The 23,285-nt window shown below is 38.0% G+C and overlaps 1 protein-coding gene across 2 annotated transcripts in view; it reads right to left on the reverse strand.

Annotated features, from left to right (window-relative positions):
• Positions 1–269: 269 nt before the first annotated feature.
• The window catches only part of polrmt (polymerase (RNA) mitochondrial (DNA directed)), a 96,751-nt gene continuing 73,735 nt past the window's right edge, over positions 270–23,285 (reverse strand). The window contains exons 18-21 of one of the 2 annotated variants that reach the window (XM_062039501.1): positions 18,879–18,951; positions 15,595–15,686; positions 12,408–12,481; positions 270–1,217 (exon numbers count right to left, since the gene is read on the reverse strand). In XM_062039501.1, the coding sequence (XP_061895485.1) occupies positions 1,168–1,217; positions 12,408–12,481; positions 15,595–15,686; positions 18,879–18,951 (289 nt within the window). In that variant the 3' untranslated portion in view covers positions 270–1,167. The remainder of the gene's footprint in view (positions 1,218–12,407; positions 12,482–15,594; positions 15,687–18,878; positions 18,952–23,285) is intronic. The other variant, XR_009824824.1, reaches the window with a different exon arrangement.

Genomic DNA, 23,285 nt, shown 5'->3' on the forward strand with positions numbered 1-23,285 from the left:
ATATATATATATATATATATATATATATATATATATATATATATATATATATATATATATATATATATAATTATGTACTGTAGATAAGCTACATAATCTGAAAATGACTTATATCCACTTGCAGGTAAGAATACATGCAAAAATCCAAAATATGTTACATATCGTATTCGTCAGTTTGCATTGATGCTTTGAGAGTTTTAATAATGTCTTTAACTAATAATCTAAAGAAATACAGCAGAGAAGCACATTTTCCAAAAAAATACATTCTTCTTTTAATACAGCGAGCTGACACAATAAAACAATGGCTTTTAGATGTATAGATACACTGCACCGTTAAAGGCTGCAACAAATGCTCTCTGGCACACAAACCTTTCAGCACTCCACCTGACAACAATGATAGAAAGATGATGTTTAAATATGAGGTAAGACATGGTTGTGGAGAACTACTAACGGCATCAAAGTGTGCTGCTCATTATAAACTATATATGTGTTTAATTATCTCACATCATTGTCACTCAGCCAGCTTTGTTTTGGCCACGCTTACCAGACACGATTGGGCTATTTTTAAATGCTCCGTACGGCAAAAAAGATGCGGGCTGATTAGATAAAAGCCTCTTCAGAGATCTTGATAGTGGTCCATTTACCACATGTTTTACTTTGAAGAACATTTTCGGTTTTATGTATTTTAAGATAGTTGTCAAGTGTTGCGAGAGTGAGGCATTCCAGAGATGTTTTGGAGGAGACCCCCTGACCAGTCTACCTCTATTCCCTCCTCCTCCTTCTCCGCCAGCATTCTGCTTCCAACCACTCATGGTGATGATGATGATGGAGGCAAGCCAGCTCCCTGCGGGGGTCCTCACATACCTGCCCTTGCTTCTCTCACACACACGGCAAATCAGAGGCACTCATGCATTCACACTCACGGAGGAACACGAATGAACAGGGTTTGTCAGACGAACAACTTATTTTCCCTGATTCAAGTCTTTTTAAGTGCCCAGCCTCTCTCTTGGAAATGAGCCCTACAATCAGGCAAGTTCTCAGGGACGCCTAAAAGCGTCTTTTTAAACAGGGGGTGGTGGTGGTGGGTGTTGCGTCGATGTGCTGACCCGTAAGGAAGATGGCACCCGAGGAGATGAAGCTCAGTCAATCGTCTCCACCTGGAGGCACTCAGCTGAAGAAGTACGTGGATTCATTGACTTGGTCGAGATCTAGGTCCCCTGGGAAAAAAAAAAGAGAGAGGGATGGAGACGCAGCTGGTTTACGTGTGTGAAGATGAGCCAAAACGGCTAAATTACTACTTAATAACTGCAAATGTGCGCTTCATTCACTAACAGTGTTACAAAAAAGATCAATTCGAATAATACATTATGTTGGCTATAGAGAACATACAAACCCTTCATTTATTGAATCAAAAATATTTAAATTCAACGATGTGGTGCATTTGCAAACAACTAAAATGATGTACAAAGTACAACAATTCTTCTCAACAAAAGAGGAGAAATATAACCTTAGAGGAAAATCTAATTTAAAACATTTGTATGCTGGTAAAAAACTTAAAACCTTTAGCATATCTGTATGTGGAATTAAATTATGGAATGGATTAAGCAAAGAAATCAAACAAATATGATGCTATGATTCAGTTTAAGAGACTGTTCAAACTACAAGTGTTCACAAAGTACACAGAACTCAGTGGCCTTGTGGTTAGAGTGTCCGCCCTGAGATCGGTAGGTCGTGAGTTCAAACTCCGGCAAAGTCTATAAAAATGGGACCCCTTACCTCCCTGCTTGACACTCAGCATCAAGGGTTGGAATTGGGGGTTAAATCACCAAAACTGATTCCCGGGCGTGGCCACCGCTGTTGCTCACTGCTCCCCTCACCTCCCAGGGGGTGAGGGTGATGGGTCAAATGCCGAGGATAATCTCACCACACCTAGTGTGTGTGTGTGACTATTATTTAATAATTATGATGAACATCTTGAACCCTTTTTTTTCTTTCTTTTCATATAAAAATTATTTATGTATTTAATATCTGTCTACTTACTATGGTATATATTTTATTTATTCACTGTTCTGTTACAGAGAACAAGGAAATGGGATAACATTGCTATGGAATGAAAAGGGGTCGGATTAAATAAACTCAGATTCTCCCTACTCCTTTTTCAGACGCGCTGTAATAAAACAACTGGCAATATGTGGTGCATTACATTGTTTTGTATGCATGTTTGAAATAAACTGAAACTGAAATTTGGCGTGCTAAGGCTTGCAATATAAACTAGACCATAATTTTACAGATTTGAAAAAAAAACAACATTAATATAGTCATATTAACCAGGATACAAAAAAATTGTGTGTGTGTGTGTCTGAGAGACAAAAAAAAGCTCTGACTCGATTGGGTATAAAGTTGTTTGGCGCCGCCCACTTATCTACATGGTAAATGGCAAATGGGTTGTACTTGTATAGCGCTTTTCTACCTTTTTTTTAAGGAACTCAAAGCGCTTTGACACTATTTCCACATTCACACACACACGTTCACACACTGATGGCGGGAGCTGCCATGCACGGCGCTAACCAGGCCAATCAGGAGCAAGGGTGAAGTGTCTTGCTCAAGGACGCAACGGACGTGACTTGGATGGTAGAAGGTGGGGAATGAACCAGCACCCCTCAGATTGCTGGCACGGCCACTCTCCCAACTTCGCCACGCCGTCCCCGTCCCATCTAAAGGTAATACTTTTAACGTTTCAATGTTTTCACCAGCTGATGTATAAACCAGCTCAGTGGCCTTGTGGTTAGAGTGTCCGCCCTGAGACTGAAAGGTTGTGAGTAGGGATGTCCGATAATATCGGCCGATAAATGCGTTAAAATGTAATATCGGAAATTATCGGTATCGTTTTTTTTATTATCTGTATCGTTCTTTTTGGTGTTTTTTTTATTAAATCAACATAAAAAACACAAGATACACTTACAATTAGTGCACCAACCCAAAAAACCTCCCTCCCCCCATTTCTTTCTGTTATCAATATTCTGGTTCCTACATTATATATCAATATATATCAATACAGTCTGCAAGGGATACAGTCCGTAAGCACACATGATTGTGCGTGCTGCTGGTCCACTAATAGTACTAACCTTTAACACTTAATTTTACTCATTTTCATTAATTACTAGTTTCTATGTAACTGTTTTTATATTGTTTTACTTTCTTTTTTATTCAAGAAAATGTTTTTAATTTAGTTATCTTATTTTATAATTTTTTTAAAAAGTACCTTATCTTCACCATACATGGTTGTCCAAATTAGGCATAATAATGTGTTAATTCCACGACTGCATATATCGGTTGATATCGGTATCGGTTGATATCGGTATCGGTAATTAAAGAGTTGGACAATATCGGAATATCGGGTATCGGCAAAAAGCCATTATCGGACATCCCTAGTTGTGAGTTCAAACCCTGGCCGAGTCATACCAAAGACTATAAAAATGGGACTCATTGCCTCCCTGCTTGGCACTCAGCATCAAGAGTTGGAATTGGGGGTTAAATCGCCAAATGATTCCCGAGCGCTGCTCACGCTGCTGCTCACTGCTCCCCTCACCTCCCAGGGTGTGAACATGGGGATGTGTCAAATGCAGAGGACACATTTCACCACACCCAGTGTGTGTGACGATCGTTGGGACTTTAACTTTAACGATGTGTTTAAATTGTCTGAAAATTATAACGTCACAGACAATTGGCCTATTACACCATTTTTTTTTTAAATCAACATTGTCATCAGGATTACATATTTGTAAAAGCAAATTGGTTTAATGACTGTGGTAAATGAAGAAGTAACACAAATATTATTTTTGAAAGAGATAGTATTATGCGTTGCATACTTAGTAGTAGCAGAGAGAGAAAAAACCCAATATATGAAAACAAATACATTTAAAATAAATAGCAAATTTAAATGCAAATAAAAAAAAAAAAATTTTTGCTATTACCGTATTTTTCGGACTATAAGTCGCAGTTTTTTTCATAGTTTGTGCGACTTATACTCAGGAGCGATTTATGTGTGAAATTATTAACACATTACCGTAAAATATCAAATAATATTATTTAGCTCATTCACGTAAGAGACTAGACGTATAAGATTTCATGGGATTTAGCGATTAGGAGTGACAGATTGTTTGGTAAACGTATAGCATGTTCTATATGCTATAGTTATTTTAATGACTCTTACCATAATATGTTACGTTAACATACCAGGCACGTTCTCAGTTTGTTATTTATGCCTCATATAACGTCAGCCTGTTGTTCAGTATTCTTTATTTATTTTAAATTGCCTTTCAAATGTCTATTCTTGGTGTTGGGTTTTATCAAATAAATTTCCCCAAAAAATGCGACTTATACTCCAGGGCGACTTATATGTGTTTTTTTCTTCTTTATTATGCATTTTCGGCCGGTGCAACTTATACTCCGGAGCGACTTATAGTCCGAAAAATACGGTAAGCATGTTCAGCATCTATTGTATATATACTTACTGATCCTGCTTACCATCCCTTAAAGGGGAACTGCATTTTTTTTTGGAATGTTGCCTATCATTCATGCACAATCATTATGAGAGACAAGAACACAAGTGTCTTTTATATATATATATATATATATATATATATATATATATATATATATATATATATATATATATAACGGACACATTCATAACAATAAGTAATATGTACAATATTTACCGTATTTTGGTCATTTTAAGCAATACCATAACTAATTTCCTCAGTGCATTTATTTCCGTTTCCATAGCAGCACACTTCTGACTTCAGGCAACAAATGTGTGTCCTACTTCCGGAAACAAATGCGAGTGCATTCTAATCACGGCAGACTTGGTAACATACAACAAAGATGACTTTTTTTGGACAAACGAGGATTACCAACCTTATCTTTTTTAACCTGAATATACGGAGGATGGACTGCTGCTTATAGAAGCCTGCACTAAGAGACAGTGAAACTTTGGAGCAGACTGAAGCTGAGCGAGTGAGGTCGGCATGACTTGATGCCGCAAATGTGGAACTTGGAGCCAAGCTATACCGACATGAATGGCGTGCTTACCCAAAATCAAGGGGCAAACGTCCCCGGCCAGCTTGACCAAACAGACAACTGTCCATCGAGTGATTCACTATAACAGGGGTGCCCATTGCGTCGATCGCGAGCTACCGGTCGATCGCAGAGGGCGTGTCAGTCGACCGCCAGCCAGGCATTGAAAAAATAGACCTAAAAATTAGCGATCATAAATCTTTACTATGACGTCACTTTCGTCACTTGATTGACATTCAAGGCACCCCAGGATCTAGTGAAATGATGCTGGCTGCTGCCAGCTCAGTGTGAAGGAAAAAAAGACCGTCAGGAAGGCGAGAAACAGTTCTTTTTTCAACCGTACCTCCCGTCAAAAGCCTAAAGACTGACCGCACAGTTCCTGTCTTCACAATAAATGTGCTGCTCCATCCTGCCTGCGCTAACAAAATAAGAGTCTCCGAAAGCTAGCACAAACAAGCTAGCAAGCCACGTTACAAGACATGAAATAATACTTTATAGATACTGTAATATGATTGTTCATGTTTTTCAGTTAGTACAGATTGGTGTCCTATCACATTGTGTTGTACATTACAAGCTCAAAAGCCATTCAGCTGATGACGCAGGGAGCTACCGTACGCTAATGCAATAGCATGCCGTCGCAAGGGGATGTGTTACTACGCAAGATAAACAGTTCTTCAGTGTTCGCTCTTACAATAACAATGTCGCTACATCTTGGTTATTTGCAGGTTACAGAATGTAAATGAAGTATTCCGTCCATCCATTATTGTTGGTGGTTTTTGGATGCATTTTCAAAGTGATTAAGAGGCCGAATATATTACTTCCATTAGCTGCATTGCTAGCCACCTAAAATGGGCAGATTATTACAAGTTGTTTATTACAGTTATTAGATTTCGTACAAAATGCGGCTGCTAGACTTTTGACAAGAACAAGAAAGTTTGATCATATTACGCCTATACTGGCTCACCTGCACTGGCTTCCTGTGCACTTAAGATGTGACTTCAAGGTTTTACTACTTATGTATAAAATACTACACGGTCGAGCTCCATCCTATCTTGCCGATTGTATTGTACCATATGTCCCGGCAAGAAATCTGCGTTCAAAGAACTCCGGCTTATTAGTGATTTACAGAGCCCAAAAAAAGTCTGCGGGCTATAGAGCGTTTTCTATTCGGGCTCCAGTACTCTGGAATGCCCTCCCGGTAACAGTTAGAGATGCTACCTCAGTAGAAGCATTTAAGTCCCATCTTAAAAGTCATTTGTATACTCTAGCCTTTAAATAGACCCCCTTTTTAGACCAGTTGATCTGCCGTTTCTTTTCTTTTCTGCTCTGCCCCACTCTCCCTTGTGGAAGGGGGGGGCACAGGTCCGGTAGCCATGGATGAAGTGCTGGCTGTCCAGAGTCGGGACCCGGGGTGGACCGCTCGCCTGGGCATCGGTTGGGGACATTTCTGCGCTGCTGACCTGTCTCCGCTCGGGATGGTCTCCTGCTGGCCCCACTATGGACTGGACTCTCCAAGGTTTCTCATAGTCATTTACATTGACATCCCAGTGGGTTGTGAGTTTTTCCTTGCCCTTACGTGGGATCTGAACCGATGATGTCGTTGTGGCTTGGGCAGCCCTTTGAGACACTTGTGATTTAGGGCTATATAAATAAACATTGATTGATTGATTGAAGTAAGAGTGCAAAAAACAAACAAAAAAAACAACATTTGTCTTCATGTCTCTCATTAGGATTGTGAACAATAGGCAACATAAAAAAAAGGGCAGTTCCCCTTTGAGGGAAATTAAGCTAACATTCTGCTGTATATTTGTATGTAATCTAGATTTTCAAGCACCATTGATTCTGTTTAAGTTTTTTTTAAACACAGTTTCATACAAAATGGAGTTGAACTGATTCTGGTGTGCTTAGGCTTCAGGCACACTTGTGACATCAAAGTCTCTATTTGCAGCCTCAACACTTGATCCCATTGAAAATTCCGATGACCTCCCTCTTTCTTGGATTAACCGCAGTAAAAAGAAGAACAATAACATCAGTAGCCGTCACAGTGAAGATTAAAAGGATTTGGCTTACGATCCATTGAGTTGTGCGTGTTATTAAACACACCTGACTTGGGCCACGTAAGCCGATTATGTAGCGGAGGGACACAATTAACAGCAATCACTTTAGAGCAGCCAGCTGTCTGTGCTGAGCTGGCGTTAAGTTAGTTTAGCGCAGAGACGGAACGGAAAGAGGAGGGCGGCTGGAATATTGCGTTAGAAGACCTCCATCTACCTGACTTGACAGGGACGTGCCTGTGCCTTCACCATGGCAACCATCGCTCAGAGGGAGTCAAAGGAAAACATGTCAATCGGTAGACGTGCGTACGCTGGTGTCGGACAATCCATTCATTGACTTTTCAGAGAAGTTTGTTGCTCATGTGGAAATATGGTCTAATGTAATGTTTGGATCAATCCTGTGTAGGTGTTACTCCAAGTATGAAAGGAACAATGGATTTAGGTAGCTTGCAATTTATTAAGGTCCTGTCTCGACAGGCTGCCATAGCACTCAAAACGGGGGGATTTTCAGCTTAAGCCTGTTAGTAGGTTGCCTTTGCATGCTGACAAGTTAATTAGCATATGTAATTTTTGATTATGTTCTTTAATACATCTCTTTGCCCGAGTCATCTCTACACATATTTGCTTTCTTGGGTGTTTTGTTTGCTTCTGCTCTTCTATTATGTATCTTTAAAGGCCTACTGAAACCCACTACTACCGACCACGCAGTCTGATTGTTTATATATCAATGATGAAATCTTAACATTACAACACATGCCAATACGGCCGGGTTAACTTATGAAGTGCAATTTTAAATTTCCCGCTAAACTTCCGGTTGAAAACGTCTATGTATGATGACGTATGCGCGTGACGTCAATCGTTGAAACGGAAGTATTCGGACCCCATTGAATCCAATACAAAAAGCTCTGTTTTCATCTCAAAATTCCACAGTATTCTGGACATCTGTGTTGGTGAATCTTTTGCAATTTGTTTAATGAACAATGGAGACTGCAAAGAAGAATGTTGTAGGTGGGATCAGTGTATTAGCGGCGGACTACAGCAACACAACCAGGAGGACTTTGAGATGGATAGCAGACGCGCTAGCCGCCGACCTCACCTTGACTTCCTCCGTTTCCGGGCCGCCGACTGCATCTATGATCGTCGCTCCGTTGATCGCTGGAACGCAGGTGAGCACGGGTGTTGATGAGCAGATGAGGGCTGGCGTAGGTGGATAGCTAATGTTTTTAGCATAGCTCTGTGAGGTCCCGTTGCTAAGTTAGCTTCAATGGCGTCGTTAGCAACAGCATTGTTAAGCTTCGCCAGCCTGGAAAGCATTAACCGTGTATTTACATGTCCATGGTTTAATAGTATTGTTGATTTTCTGTCTATCCTTCCAGTAAGGGGTTTATTTATTTTGTTTCTATCTGCATTTAAGCCCGATGTGCTATCACGTTAGCTCCGTAGCTAAAGAGCTTCGCCGATGTATTGTCGTGGAGATAAAAGTCACTGTGAATGTCCATTTCGTGTTCTCGACTCTCATTTTCAAGAGGATATAGTATCCGAGGTGGTTTAAAATACAAATCCGTCATCCACAATAGAAAAAGGAGAAAGTGTGGAATCCAATGAACCCTTGTACCTAAGTAACGGTCAGAGCGAAAAAAGGTACGTCCTGCACTGCACTGTAATCCTTCACTCTCACGTTCCTCATCCACAAATCTTTCATCCTCGCTCAAATTAATGGGGTAATCGTCGCTTTCTCGGTCCGAATCGCTCTCGCTGCATTGTAAACAATGGGGAAATGTGAGGAGCCTTTCAACCTGTGACGTCACGCTACTTCCGGTACAGGCAAGGCTTTTTTTTATCAGCGACCAAAAGTTGCGAACTTTATCGTCGATGTTCTCGACTAAATCCTTTCAGCAAAAATATGGCAATATCGCGAAATGATCAAGTATGAAACATAGAATGGATCTGCTATCCCCGTTTAAATAAAAAAAATATCATTTCAGTAGGCCTTTAAACTCAAAGATATAACATTTTTTTTACTATGTACATAAAAGACCTATTCCTCTCAAATATTCTTCACAAATCTGTCTAAATCTGTGTTAGTGAGCATTTCTTCTTTGTCAACATAATCCATCCCACCTCACAGGTGTGGCATATCAAGATGCTGATCAAACAGCATGATTTTTGCTGTTATATGTTCTCTACTAAATCCTTTCAGCAAAAATATGGCAATATAGCGAAATGATCAAGTATGACACATAGAATGGATCTGCTATCCCCGTTTAAATAAAACAATTTCATTTCAGTAGGCCTTTAAGTGTCTTCAAAAGTGGACCTATAAATTGAACGAATGCTTTATTTTCATCTCGTTAACATTTTTTATATTGTAATAGTTGGCTTGTACTCGTGAATGTGAAGAATTTAAACCTAGAACCTCATGAGTTATTGTCTTTTGGGTTAGGGTTAGTGTTAGGTGCGGTTAGGTTTAGCCCAGAGATATTCAACTAAATGTTTTAGGGGCCACATTTTAAGAATTCTAAGGACCAAAGGGCTGGACTTCTCCCTTCACTGTTTTTCTTATTTTGAAAGTCTAGAGAACCAGCTTCCTCTACCGTAGACATTTATTTTTGTCTATTTATTTTGTCAGAGTTGCAGGCACTCTGCTGTTCTTAAGGCAGGGCTCTACGCTTAGATTTTTCACCAGGAGCACCAGTGCTACTAAATGAAAAAACTTAATAGCACATACATTTTTTTGATAGCACAGTAAAATTAGGTGCAATGAAATGTCTTAAATGTCACAATTTTATAACACTTAAACAACATACACTAGTGCACTCATACATATACACATAATGTCATCATAAGGCCGATATTGCAACCCTCAATTAAACAGAGAATATCTCTAAACTGTGCTAGTACTGTCCGTAACACTAGTGTAGGGCTGGGCGATATTTTTACCGTACAGTGAGGTTGGACAGAGTTAAACCCAAATATGTGTGTTGAGTTGTTTTATTAAAACAACTACTTAAAATTAGTAACTTTTTGGAAATGTTAACATTTCATGTGATGCACATAAAAAAATATTACAAAGGGTCATATTATGATTTTTTTCTACATAACATTTAATGGTCCTTTGGTCAAAATGTTGCATAGATTGTTTTACAGACCATCTTCAAGCCACTTTCTGACCGTCTTTTTAGGATGCGCCGTTTTGTAGGCGGTCTTATTCACGTGCCTCCACTTTGATTGTGTCTTCTCCCTGTCAGCCATGTTGTAATTTTTATCACTTTAATATGGAGTCTACGTACAGATATAAGTTAGAACTATATGCAAGTTAGTATTAGTAATAGCAACAGCGGAGGATGCATGTGCTTGTACGAGCCAGTCAGCCCCAAAACAAGAGAAAAAAAAAAGGAACTTACTGACTACAGTGTCCGACTAAAATGGTGGATTTGCGCAAAACTCTTCGGGTAAATCTCTACCAGATTAAGAGATATAAATTGACGTAACTAATCATCTCCTTATGTATAAGGTGTTTTGAGATAATAATAATTAAAAAGACTTGAAAATATTATTACAAAATTAAAATATAATCTTCAATCTTCTTTAAAAATAACATTTATGTATGCTCAATTATTCAGCTAACAAAAACACAAAAGAACTTGAAAATGTTTGACCTTAACAATGGTGTTTTTATAGGTTAACATTATTGTAAAACAAAGGCACAAGCATTTTAGCCGGTAACACCAACCTGCCATCTGCTTAATGATGCCGTGTGATAATATTGCCACTGCAGCTGAACATTTACAGTTTGTGTCAATGCTTCTTGTGCAAAGTAGTTGTGACTGGGAAGCTCATACCACATGTCAATTATTTCCATCAGCTTTTTATATCAGGTTTTTATTTTGTTTGCAACTGGGAACACTTCCTTAGCAATGTAATGGGACACCACGTTAGTAATAGCACACCACTTTTATTTTCATGTGGGACACAACAGCAAAAATAAGCTGGCAGTGAGCTTTGTGCTGCTGTGAGCATTTTAGCGCATCGCTTAACACACTTCTCATAGTGGAGTTTGTGTCAAGTTTTATGGTGGTGAAAAAATGTTGACCAGTTCTTCCAACTATGGGCCTGATTTACAAAAGCTTTGTGTGTATTAAAACACTTGCAAATCTGGTAGCACACGCAAAGCTGATCTACTAAACGTGTGCAAAGTGGATTGTGTCTCTGTGCACATTTCAGAGTAGCCTTTTATCATGGGCAGCCTAAGGCACACCTGTGCAATAATCATGCTGTTTAATCAGCATCTTTATATGCCACACCTGTGAGGTGGGATGGATTATGTTGACAAAGAAGAAATGCTCATTAACACAGATTTAGACAGATTTGTGAAGAATATTTGAGAGGAATAGGGCTTTTATGTACATAGTAAAAGTTTTTTATATCTTTGAGTTTAACTCACGAAAAATGGGAGCAAAAACGAAAGTGTTGCATTTATATTTTTGTTCAGTGAATTAAAAAGCCCCACTATGGGCATGGAGGAGGAAGAGGAGGGACATGTAAAGCTCTGCAGCGTACACAGCGTGATCATTGAAATTCAGCGTCAATCACCTGTCCATTTGGTTATGATTATGGCTTAAGTTTATTTCGAACATGCTATACAGATGCATGAAAATGTTTCTCCTGGTTGATACATTTTGAATGGATTTATTTTAGGAGCAAATTAAAAGGGTTACAATCTGTATTCGCAGGTGTGCTCCTTTTTTTAATACTTGCACAAACTATTTTTAGTCGCAAATGCAAGTAAATTGCTCACACTGTACAGCCATGTAAGGACCAATTTGCAGAAAAGGTAATGTCATCTATGACAGCACTCAAGTGTCCCTATATAAAGCAGTTTGAGTCTCTAGAGAAAATATAATTAAATTCCCACTTCACTTTTTAAGAATCTGCTGAAAACATGTGAGTCTCTCACAAGTGTTTTGAATTGAACCAGTTGAAATGATGAAAAAGAGAGGACCTGAATTGGAACCTTGAGGACCACCACTAATATAACTAAAGTAGTTGAACAAAAGACTACATCTGAACTACAGCAACATTTTAGTTACATAAATCACATTACAAAAAAAAAAGTGGAACTGGCAAAAAGGAGAGGCCTAAAGGGGTGTCTTGAGGAGTAAGTAAATTGTGAGTTTGGACCCCAGTTTTCTATGTTTGCTTGCAAGGTTAAAAAGGACATGTGAATGCTTTCCCAACCAATTACGACAAACACAACACTGATTGTTAACTAACCTGTCTGAGGCACTTTGGCTAGCAGCAGCATGAGCCTCTGGTACTCCAGGTACTTGTTATTTTTGGTGTCAGGCCTGCAAACAGATGGAGAGAAAATCGAAAGTTCAAAAAACAAGTTAAAACTTATTCAAGTGTAGATCTGCCAGCTTGCAAAGTACACGTTAGAATTGACCGGCAAAAAAAACAAAAACACATCCAATAAGCAGAAAAAAGAATGCCCTCGGTGAAGTTTTTGTCTCTTTACAGTACAAGTAAGGGTGCAGGCTACAGTGTAAAGGCCGTTTGTCCAATTATCTCAGAGAAAAGCAAGATGAGTAGAAAGCTGCCTTAGGGTAGAAAAACAGAGAAACAACTGAGGGAAACAATATAGGTCCAGCTAATATACAGAATGCTTTATATCTTATACATTTAAAACGTAGACATATTGGTATATTGTAAATGAATACCTCTAGGCTACGTTCACACTGCAGGGTCAAATGTCAAATTCTGTTTAGTGGCCATTCACATTACAAAAAAAAAACATGCGCTTTCTAATGGGAATGCCATCTGACCCGCATGTGGATATGACGTCATGACGTCGCACAAACTGTCATTGTTTACGGAAGGAAACATGGCTTCCAGTCTTGTCTGTCTCAGTATTGGCGCATTTGTGGCAATTTCAAGGATTTTGTGCAATCAAACTCCACATTTTCTGAACCAAAGTATTACGTGTAAAAGATTAAGAAGGAAGCAGACAAGTATTTTGGCTCTGGCAGTGTTACGAGATATTTTGCTTTGATGTCTGTTTTAAGAGAGTGTCTGTGGGCTAGCAGGAGTGGTACAACTTTTACGCGAGTTCCTCAAACAGTATTTTCGTCTGTTTTCTGCTCTGTAGTCAACTATTTATTTTGTAACCGTCTATTTTGGCGAATAATTATGAGGATTATCGCTTTGTGATGACGTTCAGGTCGGATGAATGCGACCTGAGCGAGGGAGCGTTCACATTGAAGACGCATTGCATATACGTCCGATTTATCTCCACATACGAATGAGGCCTGGGTCCGATATAAAATAATTGGAATTGCACTGTTCACACTTACATATGGCCAAAAAAATCAGATTTGACCTGCAGTGTGAACAAGGCCTATATGTATAGTATTCAACATTCTTATTTTTCAATAATAGTGCAATAAAAGAGAAAGCATTATAAAATAATAATAATGTAAAAAAAACACACTATTATATAAATTATGATAGTCAATTGATCAAATCATTAATCACTGGACAGTTGAGGAGCCATTTTGGTTCATTGCGAATTAATCCCATTCATTGAGTTGTAATTTTTTTCACTGTGTGAATAAAAATTATATTAAAATCATGCACATCAATTAATCAGGATTATTATCATTATTATTCCAAAAATGGAAAATGGAATAGTATTATAAGGTAAACCAAAATTGCTGGTTAAATAAAAATACACATAAATAAATAAATAAACATAAAATATACTGTGATACCACTACTACTATTACTAGACAATAATAACGATACTACTATGAATACTATTAATAATTCTAATTATAATGATATATTAATGGATAACAATCTACCACCTCCCATTCTACCCCACTTCCCCATCCTTGTTCAAGAAACTGTGCCAAACTGGGCTTTTTATTTGGTTTGGTTGGCCGTCATCGTTTTTATCATTGTTTTTACATCCTATTTGGACTACATGCTCACAATCTATTTGATTTATTATATTCTAATCGAATTGAATTAGCCTGTTATATTTTAGTTATAACTGATGCCTCTTGGTCGGTTGATCCGTAGTTTTAAAAATGTTTTGTATCATTTCTATGCAGATGATATTCAACTGTATTGCTCCTTCAACGATTCAGATTTTCACTTTTTATCTGAGTTCTTGGAACGTGTATCCTGTATCAAAAACTAGTTGTCCTCGAATTTCCTGCAGATACATTTGAACAAAACGAAAACTCTGATCATTGTCCCGATAAAAATATCTCATGATCAAGAACTCCCTTGGTGATCTGGGTGCATCTGTTAAAAAAAATCCTCAGAAACATTGGGGTTGTGTTTGATAAGTCAATGTCTGAAGGGTCACTGTCATCAACTGATCAAAAACTGTTTTTAACACCTTAGAAATATCTCTTAAGTGAGAAATTTGTTGTCAAAACCGGATCTCGAAATGATCATTCAGGCGTTCATCTCGTCTTGTATTGAGTATTGCAATTCTGTCTTTATAGTCTGTTTTCAGAGACAACAGACTATAAAGAATGTGGCTGCCATACTTTTGACTGGTGCACCAAGAACAGCCCATATTGCGACCATTCTGTCAAGTCTTCATTGGCTTCCAGATAAATTCCGCATTGAATCTGAGATTTTAATCCTATCTTTCTGTGCATTGCATGGTGGGGCCCCTCAGTATATCACTGATATGTTGTGCCTTCTTAAAGATTACAAAAACTCATTTTAAAACCGTGAAGATTAAAGTTAAGTTAAAGTTAAGTTAAAGAACTGGTATTCCAGGCTGTAGCGCACAGACTCTAGAATAATGTGCACCAGTCCCTCAGTGAGCTTGACTTTGTTGACTTTTAAAAACATTTGAAGACTTGGCTTTTTAGTAAAGATTTTAGTTAATGAACCTTTTAACTATCTTATTTAATCTACTTTATATAATTTTTATGATATTGTCCCTGTTGTTTTAATTTAATTGTTTAAATTCACCTATGTTTTGTACAGCGCTTCATGATTTCTATCTGTAAAAAGAGCTCATAAATACAATTTACTTACTTAATTATTCCTATTAACCTATGTTATTTACAACCTACTAAATTTATATCCTATTTTATTTAAATTATTATTATTACTATGTTCTTGTGCGACTCAGGCTAAAACTGGGACCTTGGGTACTACATTTCGTGCCATCTCATGTGAGCTGGTATGACAATAGATTTTCTTGAATAATAATAGTAGCAATATCATATATTGTGATAAGTTATATGTATTCATTTTTCTTTTTTGAAAATTATCATTGTAGTCTGAATAATGAAGTACATATATATATATATATATATATATATATATATATATATATATATATATATATATATATATATATATATATATATATATATATATATATATTCCAAAATTATTTTTTGTATTCTGACTTCGAGGAATGACTTACGGAAGGTCAGTGCAGTAAATGTGGAGCAGGTAGTCGGACAACTCCTGGAGGATGGGCTGACTGTGCAGTGCAACAAACTGCTCTCGGCAGACCTACCGGGGTGGAGACAGATGGTTAAAGATGTTTCAATCAAAAGTAATCAGTAATTTAACTGCTATTCATTGATGAAGACCAAATAGCAGCAATATCACTCAACACACATATTTATATATAGTTTTCGCACAGATGAACACCTACTGCAATCCATCTTAGAGTCTCAACAGCACAGAACCTTACCCCAAACATTATTGAAGTTGTGTCCAAGTATCAAACTTAGACAAATATACTTGGAAGGAGATCTACTGGACTGCAAACATCAAATGTTGACAGCTCTATAACTGCATAGTTGATAAAATAAAAAACGTTTTACTCCTAATACTGACTTGTCACTATGTGGGCAAGCTACTTGGAAAATGTAGTCAGGTAAGCTACAAGTTACTCTCAATTAAATGTAGCTAAGCTACAGAGGAAGCTATCCCGGGATAATTGTAACAAGCTACACTACAAGCTACAGGGCAAAAGTAGTTTGCTACATCAAAGCTACATTTAATGGCATTTATATCTATGGGACCACATGTATAATATTAATGTTAAATAAGGATCCATTACTATTAACTATCTGTCATTTAGCTGGGGACACCCTACAACTACCGCTAGGGTCCCTGAACCCCACTGTATGTATTCATTTAGTTTGCCTTTTGTTTGGCCGACCCCTATAATGTTATTCATTGTCTCTACCTACAGTAAAAAAACAAAAACAAATAGCCTCTATCTATATCTTGACAAAATAAAAACAATGGCTTGTGTGTTGTTTGGGAACAGTTGCTAATGGTTATGTGCAGTAAAACTTTTCATGAACCTCAATGTGTGTTCCTAACTTTGTGTTGGACATCTTAGATGAAAAGAGCAGTTATGATTTTGGTTTACAGAGTAAACAACTAAAAACTAAGGTTTTCATTGTTTTCTCTAAAAGCATATATTTGTCTAAATATGGCCAAGGACACGCATTATTGTGGGTTTCCTGCGTGTCATCTTCATCATTAAAGGAGAAATCTAATCTGCGGGAGTGAATCAATTTTCTTTTTCAAGTACGTTTCTTTTGTTTGAGTCGTCAGCTTGAAGCGTCCCTCTGTCGCAGACTCCCTCGTCGTCATGTGACATGAGTGCGTGTCTGTTATTATATGGTTCCTGATTTTGATGACCCGCCTTATCTTGCCTATGATTGGCCAGTCGGCAATGCTTCTCCCTAGCCTTAGCCAGTTATGATTAATCACACGAACACCAACCAATCATCATGGATTTTCTCCGTATGTATGGATGTTCTCATTCATCCAGGTCATTATATTTTCTCCATATTTTTTTGAAGTTCATTTTCTCTCTTTTTTAGCCACAGGTGTATAAAATCAAGCACTTGGGCATAGAGACTGTTTCTACAAACATTTGGTAAAGAATGGACCGCTCTCAGGAGCTCAGTGATTTCCAGCGTGGAACTGTCATAGGATGCCACATGTGCAACAAATTAAGTCGGGAAATTTCCTCGCTCCTAAATATTCCAAAGTCAACTGTCGGCTTTATTATAAGAAAATGGAAGAGTTTGGGAACAACAGCAACCCAGCCACGAAGTGGTAGGCCACGTAAACTGACCAGAGAGGGGTCAGCGGATGCTGAAGCGCATAGTGCAAAGAGGTTGCCAACTTTCTGCACAGTCAGTTGCTACAGAGCTCCGAACTTCATGTGACCTTCCAATTAGCCCACGTACAGTACGCAGAGAGCTTCATGGAATGGGTTTCCATTGCCGAGCAGCTGCATCTAAGCCATACATCACCAAGTCCAATGTAAAGCGGCGGATGCAGTGGTGTAAAGCACGTCGCCACCGGACTCAACAGAGCAGTGGAGACACCTTCTCTGGAGTGATGAATCACGCTTTTCCATCTGGCAATCAGATGGACAAGTTTAGGTTTGGAGGTTGCCAGGAGAACGCTAAATTTCAGCCTGCATTGTGCCGAGTGTGAAATTTGGTGCAGGAGGAATTATGGTGTGGGGTTGTTTTCCCAGGAGTTGGGCTTGGCCCCTTAGTTCCAGTGAAAGGAACTTTGAATGCTCCAGGATACCAAAACATTTTGGACAATTCTATGCTCCCAACCTTATGGGAACAGTTTGGAGCGGGCCCCTTCCTCTTCCAACACAACTGTGCACCAGTGCACAAAGCAAGGTCCATAAAGACGTGGATGACAGAGTCTGGTGTGGATGAACTTGACTGGCCTGCACAGAGTCCTGACCTGAACCCGATAGAACACCTTTGGGATGAATTAAAACGGAGACTGAGAGCCAGGCCTTCTTGACCAACATCAGTGTGTGACCTCACCCATGCACTTTTGGAAGAATGGTTGAAAATTCATATAAACACACTCCGCAACCTTGTGGACAGCCTTCCCAGAAGAGTTGAAGCTGTAATAGCTGCAAAAAGGTGGACTGACATCATATTGAACCCTATGGGTTAGGAATGGGATGGCACTTCCAGTTCATATGTGAATCAAGGCGGGTGGCATTTCTGATTCTGGATCCATCCATCCATCCTTTTTCTACCGCTTGTCCCTTTCAATTCTATGCAAATGGAACTGGCATGAAGCTATGTAACAGGCCACAAGAAAAAAAGCAGTGAGTGCTGTATTCTGTATTTTGAAGTCATTTGTGTACTGATTGGCTGTAATAGCACGTACACATGAAGGCCAAATCTGCTTTTGTTGCATGTTTTAAATGTTTTGGCACGGCTAGAGCAAACAAAATGTGTCATTTTGCCCATAAGTGTCACTGTTTTTAAGTGGAGTGGAGGGGATTTGGATTTTACTGCTGCTTCAAAGCAATCAATAAAAACTGTAAATGCCTTTTCTGGCTGCAAGTTCAATTACCTGTGTAATACGGTGGGCGGACCTTCATGTATCAAGAGACAGGGATTATGTGAGAGGATAATTGTACCAAATGGGGATTGCTTGGTTGACTTGGTCCAGATCGTGTGACTATATTAGGAGCTAAATGCTTAAAATCATGACACCGTATGCAGTTAGTTTCAATGGCTTTTTTTTTAAATCACAGGAGAGAAACAGACGAGAAAAGGGCAGAAACAGAATATCTGTATTTTTATAAACACATTATTCTTTGGTTCCATTTGAAAACAGAATTGGGGGAAAAAAGAGAGTTCGGAGCAGAAAATGCAAAGTAAAAGGTTTCTAAGTGAAAATGAATACCTTGTTCATGGTGTCCACCGTGAGGGCATGTGTCCAGAAACAGTCGTGGACTGAGACGAATGTCAAACCGTAACTTTGAGGTGGAGAGATAAGAAAAAAGAATAAAGATTAAAAATAACTTGCATTATTGGCTGCATTTAGTCAAATAAAACCCAATGAAGACATCACTTTTACACACGCTTAAACATAAAGAAGGTCGTATTTGGAGTCATGAATTAGTAAAATAAGTAAATAAAGTAATAACTTTTTGTTTTTTGACAGGTTTCACGTATAAACAACGTTTTTCTATACTGCAAAAAGTGAAATATGGATGTTAATTAAGACATTGCCTCCTTATCACAAAATAGCATAAAGACAATAATGACACTGTTGAGTAGACATCTGATAAGTAATAGACCTAAATGCTGACATTTTTATAAAAAAAACACAAACAGCTCACCTGTCCTATTTCTTTAGTAGTACTTTCATGTTGCGATAATTTTTAAATGTTTGTGTTTTCAGCCTTTAATATTGTTTCAAGGCCTTCTTTGGTAAGACTTCAAACAGTGTAAACTGTGCCTGAAACCTAAAGTGAAATATTGTTTGATAAAAAACCTGCATGTTCTTATTTTTTTTTATTCAGAAAATTTTAAAGCATTGTATTTCATAAAAACACACACGGTCATTGCTAGACATATTTAGCACTATAAACATTGGATCAGTTTAGTATTTATTTAATATTAGATTACTTTCACAGCCTATATAATGCAGGTTTACATTTGATGTGTGTTGCAGATTTTAATGGAGACAAAATACAATAATAATGGCTCTCTACGATATACCATTGATACAAGCTGTTGCTCCCAGCTGTGGGCTTACCTGTTAAAGCATGTTTTCATTGGTTGTTTGTTTAAATGCTTTTACAAGAACATGAATCCAGCAAGTATTCACAGCGTTTCACTTTTTTCACATTTAACAGTAACAGCCGTATTCCAAAATGGAATAAATTCCATTTTGTCCTCATAATTCCACACAGAATACCCCATAATGACAATGAAAAAACGTTTTTTTCTTTGTTTTTTTTTTATAGAAATTTTAGCAAATGTATTAAAAAATAAGAGCCTAGGAAATGATGTGTACGTAAGTATTCACAGCCTTTGACATGAAGCTTAAACATAAGCTCAGGGGCATCCTGTTTCAACTGATCATCCTTGAGATGTTCCTACATACAGCTTGATTGGTAAATTCAGAAAAGCACACACCTGTCTTTACAGTGCATCCTGTAAGTATTCACAGCTTTGCACTTTTTCCACATTTTGTTATGTTACAGCCTTATTCCAAATGGAATGATTTATTTGCTGTCCTCGAAATTCTACACACAATACCCCGTTAAGACAATGGTAAGTATTTTTTGGTTTTCTTTTTTGCAAATATATTAAAAAAAAAACAACAATTAAGAAATCCCATGTACATAAGTATTCACAGCCTTTGCTATGAAGCTCAAACGTGAGCTCTGGTACATCCTGTTCCTACAGCTTAATTGTAGTTGGCAGAGCACAAACCAAGAATGAAGTAAAAGGAATTGTCTGTAAACCTCCGAGACAGGATTGTCTCAAGGCACAAATGTGAGGAGACAAGAACCTGATGGTTAGTCTGTCAGAAATACAGCATTCCTCTGTGGGAAGAGGAGACCCTTCCAAAAGAACAACCATCTCTGGTACAGTGGCCAGACGGAAGCCATTCTTTAGTAAAAGTTTGCCAAAATGCTCCTGAAAGACTCTCAGACCATGAGAAATACAATTCTCTGGTCTGATGAGACAAAGATTGAACTACCGTATTTTTCGGAGTATAAGTAGCTCCGGAGTATAAGTCGCACCGGCCGAAAATGCATAATAAAGAAGGAAAAAAACATATATAATTCGCACTGGAGTATAAGTCGCATTTTTTGGGGAAATTTATTTGATAAAACCCAACACCAAGAATAGTCATTCGAAAGTCAATTTAAAATAAATAAAGAATAGTGAATAACAGGCTGAATAAGTGTACGTTATATGACGCATAAATAACCAACTGAGAACGTGCCTGGTATGTTAACGTAACATATTATGGTAAGAGTCATTCAAATAATGCTATACCATGAAATCTTATAAGTCTAGTCTCTTACGTGAATGAGCTAAATAATATTTTTTGATATTTTACGGTAATGTGTTAATAATTTCACACATAAGACGCTCCTGAGTATAAGTCGCACCCCCGGCCAAACTATGAAAAAAACTGCGACTTATAGTCCGAAAAATACGGTATTTAGCGTGAATGCTAAGCATCATGTTTGGAGGAAACCAGGCGCAATTTATCAGCAGGCCATAACCATCCCTACAGTGAAGCATGGTGGTGGCAGCACCGTGCTTTGGGGATGTTTTTTCAGCAGCAGGAACTGGGAGATTAGTCAGGATAGAGGTAAAGCTAAATGCAGCAATGTACGTTGTAGGAGTGTAAAAATTAATCGGTACAAACCGATAACTAAATTTAACTTAAGGGGGAATTGCACTTTTTTGGGGAGAAGTTTGCTTATCATTCACAATCATTATGAGAGACAAAAAGACAAAAGTGTTTAGTTTTTTTTTGCATTCCAACATTTAAAAATCGTCTCGTTCTAGGTAGCTAGCAATGCAGCTAATGAGAGCAATCAATTCTACCTCTAAATCTTTTTAAAATGCATTCAAAAACTGATTACTTTCCATAACCAGTTCCATAACTTGTAAAATAACCAAACTGTAGCGACATTGTTATTAAAAGAGCGAACACTGAGAAATTCGATTTGTAATTCTCTTTCTTTAAGAAATATAAATACTGTATTTTTCTGACTATAAGTCGCAGTTTTTTTCATAGTTTGGCCGGGGGTGCGACTTATACTCAGGAGCGACTTATGTGTGAAATTATTAACACATTACCGTAAAATATCAAATAATATTATTTAGCTCATTCACATAAGAGACTAGACGTATAAGATTTCATGGGATTTAGCGATTAGGAGTGACAGATTGTTTGGTAAACGTATAGCATGTTCTATATGTTGTAGTTATTTGAATGACTCTTACCATAATATGTTACGTTAACATACCAGGCACGTTCTCAGTTGGTTATTTATGCGTCATATAACGTACACTTATTCAGCCTGTTGTTCACTATTCTTTATTGCCTTTCAAATGTCTATTCTTGGTGTTGGGTTTTATCAAATAAATTTCCCCCAAAAATTTGACTTATACGCATACAGTGCGATTTATATTTGTTTTTTTCCTTTTTTATTATGCATTTTCGGCCGGTGCGACTTATACTCCAGAGCGACTTATACTCCGAAAAATACGGTACGTCGTTTGACGAGCCTCTGGATCGATCTATATCTAGTATGGATCAACTGATGTCCGCTTAGAAAGTCATGAATCAGTTGATTGTAGCTCTGATACAAAATATGACCGCTAGAATCTTGCGAGACTTCTGTGATGACGTACTGTGATGACGTAACACGAGAGTGCCGTTCTCGTTTGCGACTGACAACGACAGAGCAACATAGCAGACAGCACCGACAGAGTTGCAAAAATGCACCCCCGAATATTAAATCTAAAGTGTGGTAAACGTTTGGATTTTTTGTTTAATGAATGGTCAGTTGGATAAAATGATGGCTATTTGTAACGTTTGGGAAGCATCGATAAAGTAGCGTAGGTAAGGCGGATCTTAGCGTCTTCAGCGCAGTGTTGTCAATTTGGCGACTTTCTTGCTAAATCTAGGATCTTTCCAACTCCTCTGAGTGACTTTCTTTCTCAAAAGTGACTAGCGACAAATCTAGCATTTTTTTTGTATGTTTAAAGACATGAAAGCACGTAACACTCTAATAGTCCTCAATGTACAAGCAGTGCTGCTGTGAGCCTGACTACTGAATGTCTGCTTTTGGACATCTTGTACTGAAAACACATTTTGTTGTACTTTTAGGTGTAATTAGAATAAAGTCCATTCGATTATCGTCAGAGCAGAAAGGAGACGCACACGCACTCTGTGAAAAGCTGCTGCTGTTTCTGCCTTGGTTGAGATGTAAATGTTTCATCACTGCTGTGAGCCTGACTACTGAATGTCTGCTTTTGGACATCTTGTACTGAAAACACATTTTGTTGTACTTTTAGGTGTAATTACAATAAAGTCCATTCTATTATCATCAGAGCAGAGAGGAGACGCACACGCACTCAGTGAAAAGCTGCTGCTGTTTCTGCCTTGGTTGAGATGTAAATGTTTCATCACTGTCACGCATCAAATTAAAACAAACCTACCGTTCATGTTAATGAGCCAGTCAATAGATTTGATTCGTTCGTGAATATCTGAACCTTTCAGTCGTTAGATCAAATTTGATGGTCTAATGTTTAACAATGTCCATCCATC

The sequence above is a fragment of the Entelurus aequoreus genome, linkage group LG27 (assembly GCF_033978785.1).
Source record: "Entelurus aequoreus isolate RoL-2023_Sb linkage group LG27, RoL_Eaeq_v1.1, whole genome shotgun sequence".
NCBI lineage: Eukaryota > Metazoa > Chordata > Actinopteri > Syngnathiformes > Syngnathidae > Entelurus > Entelurus aequoreus.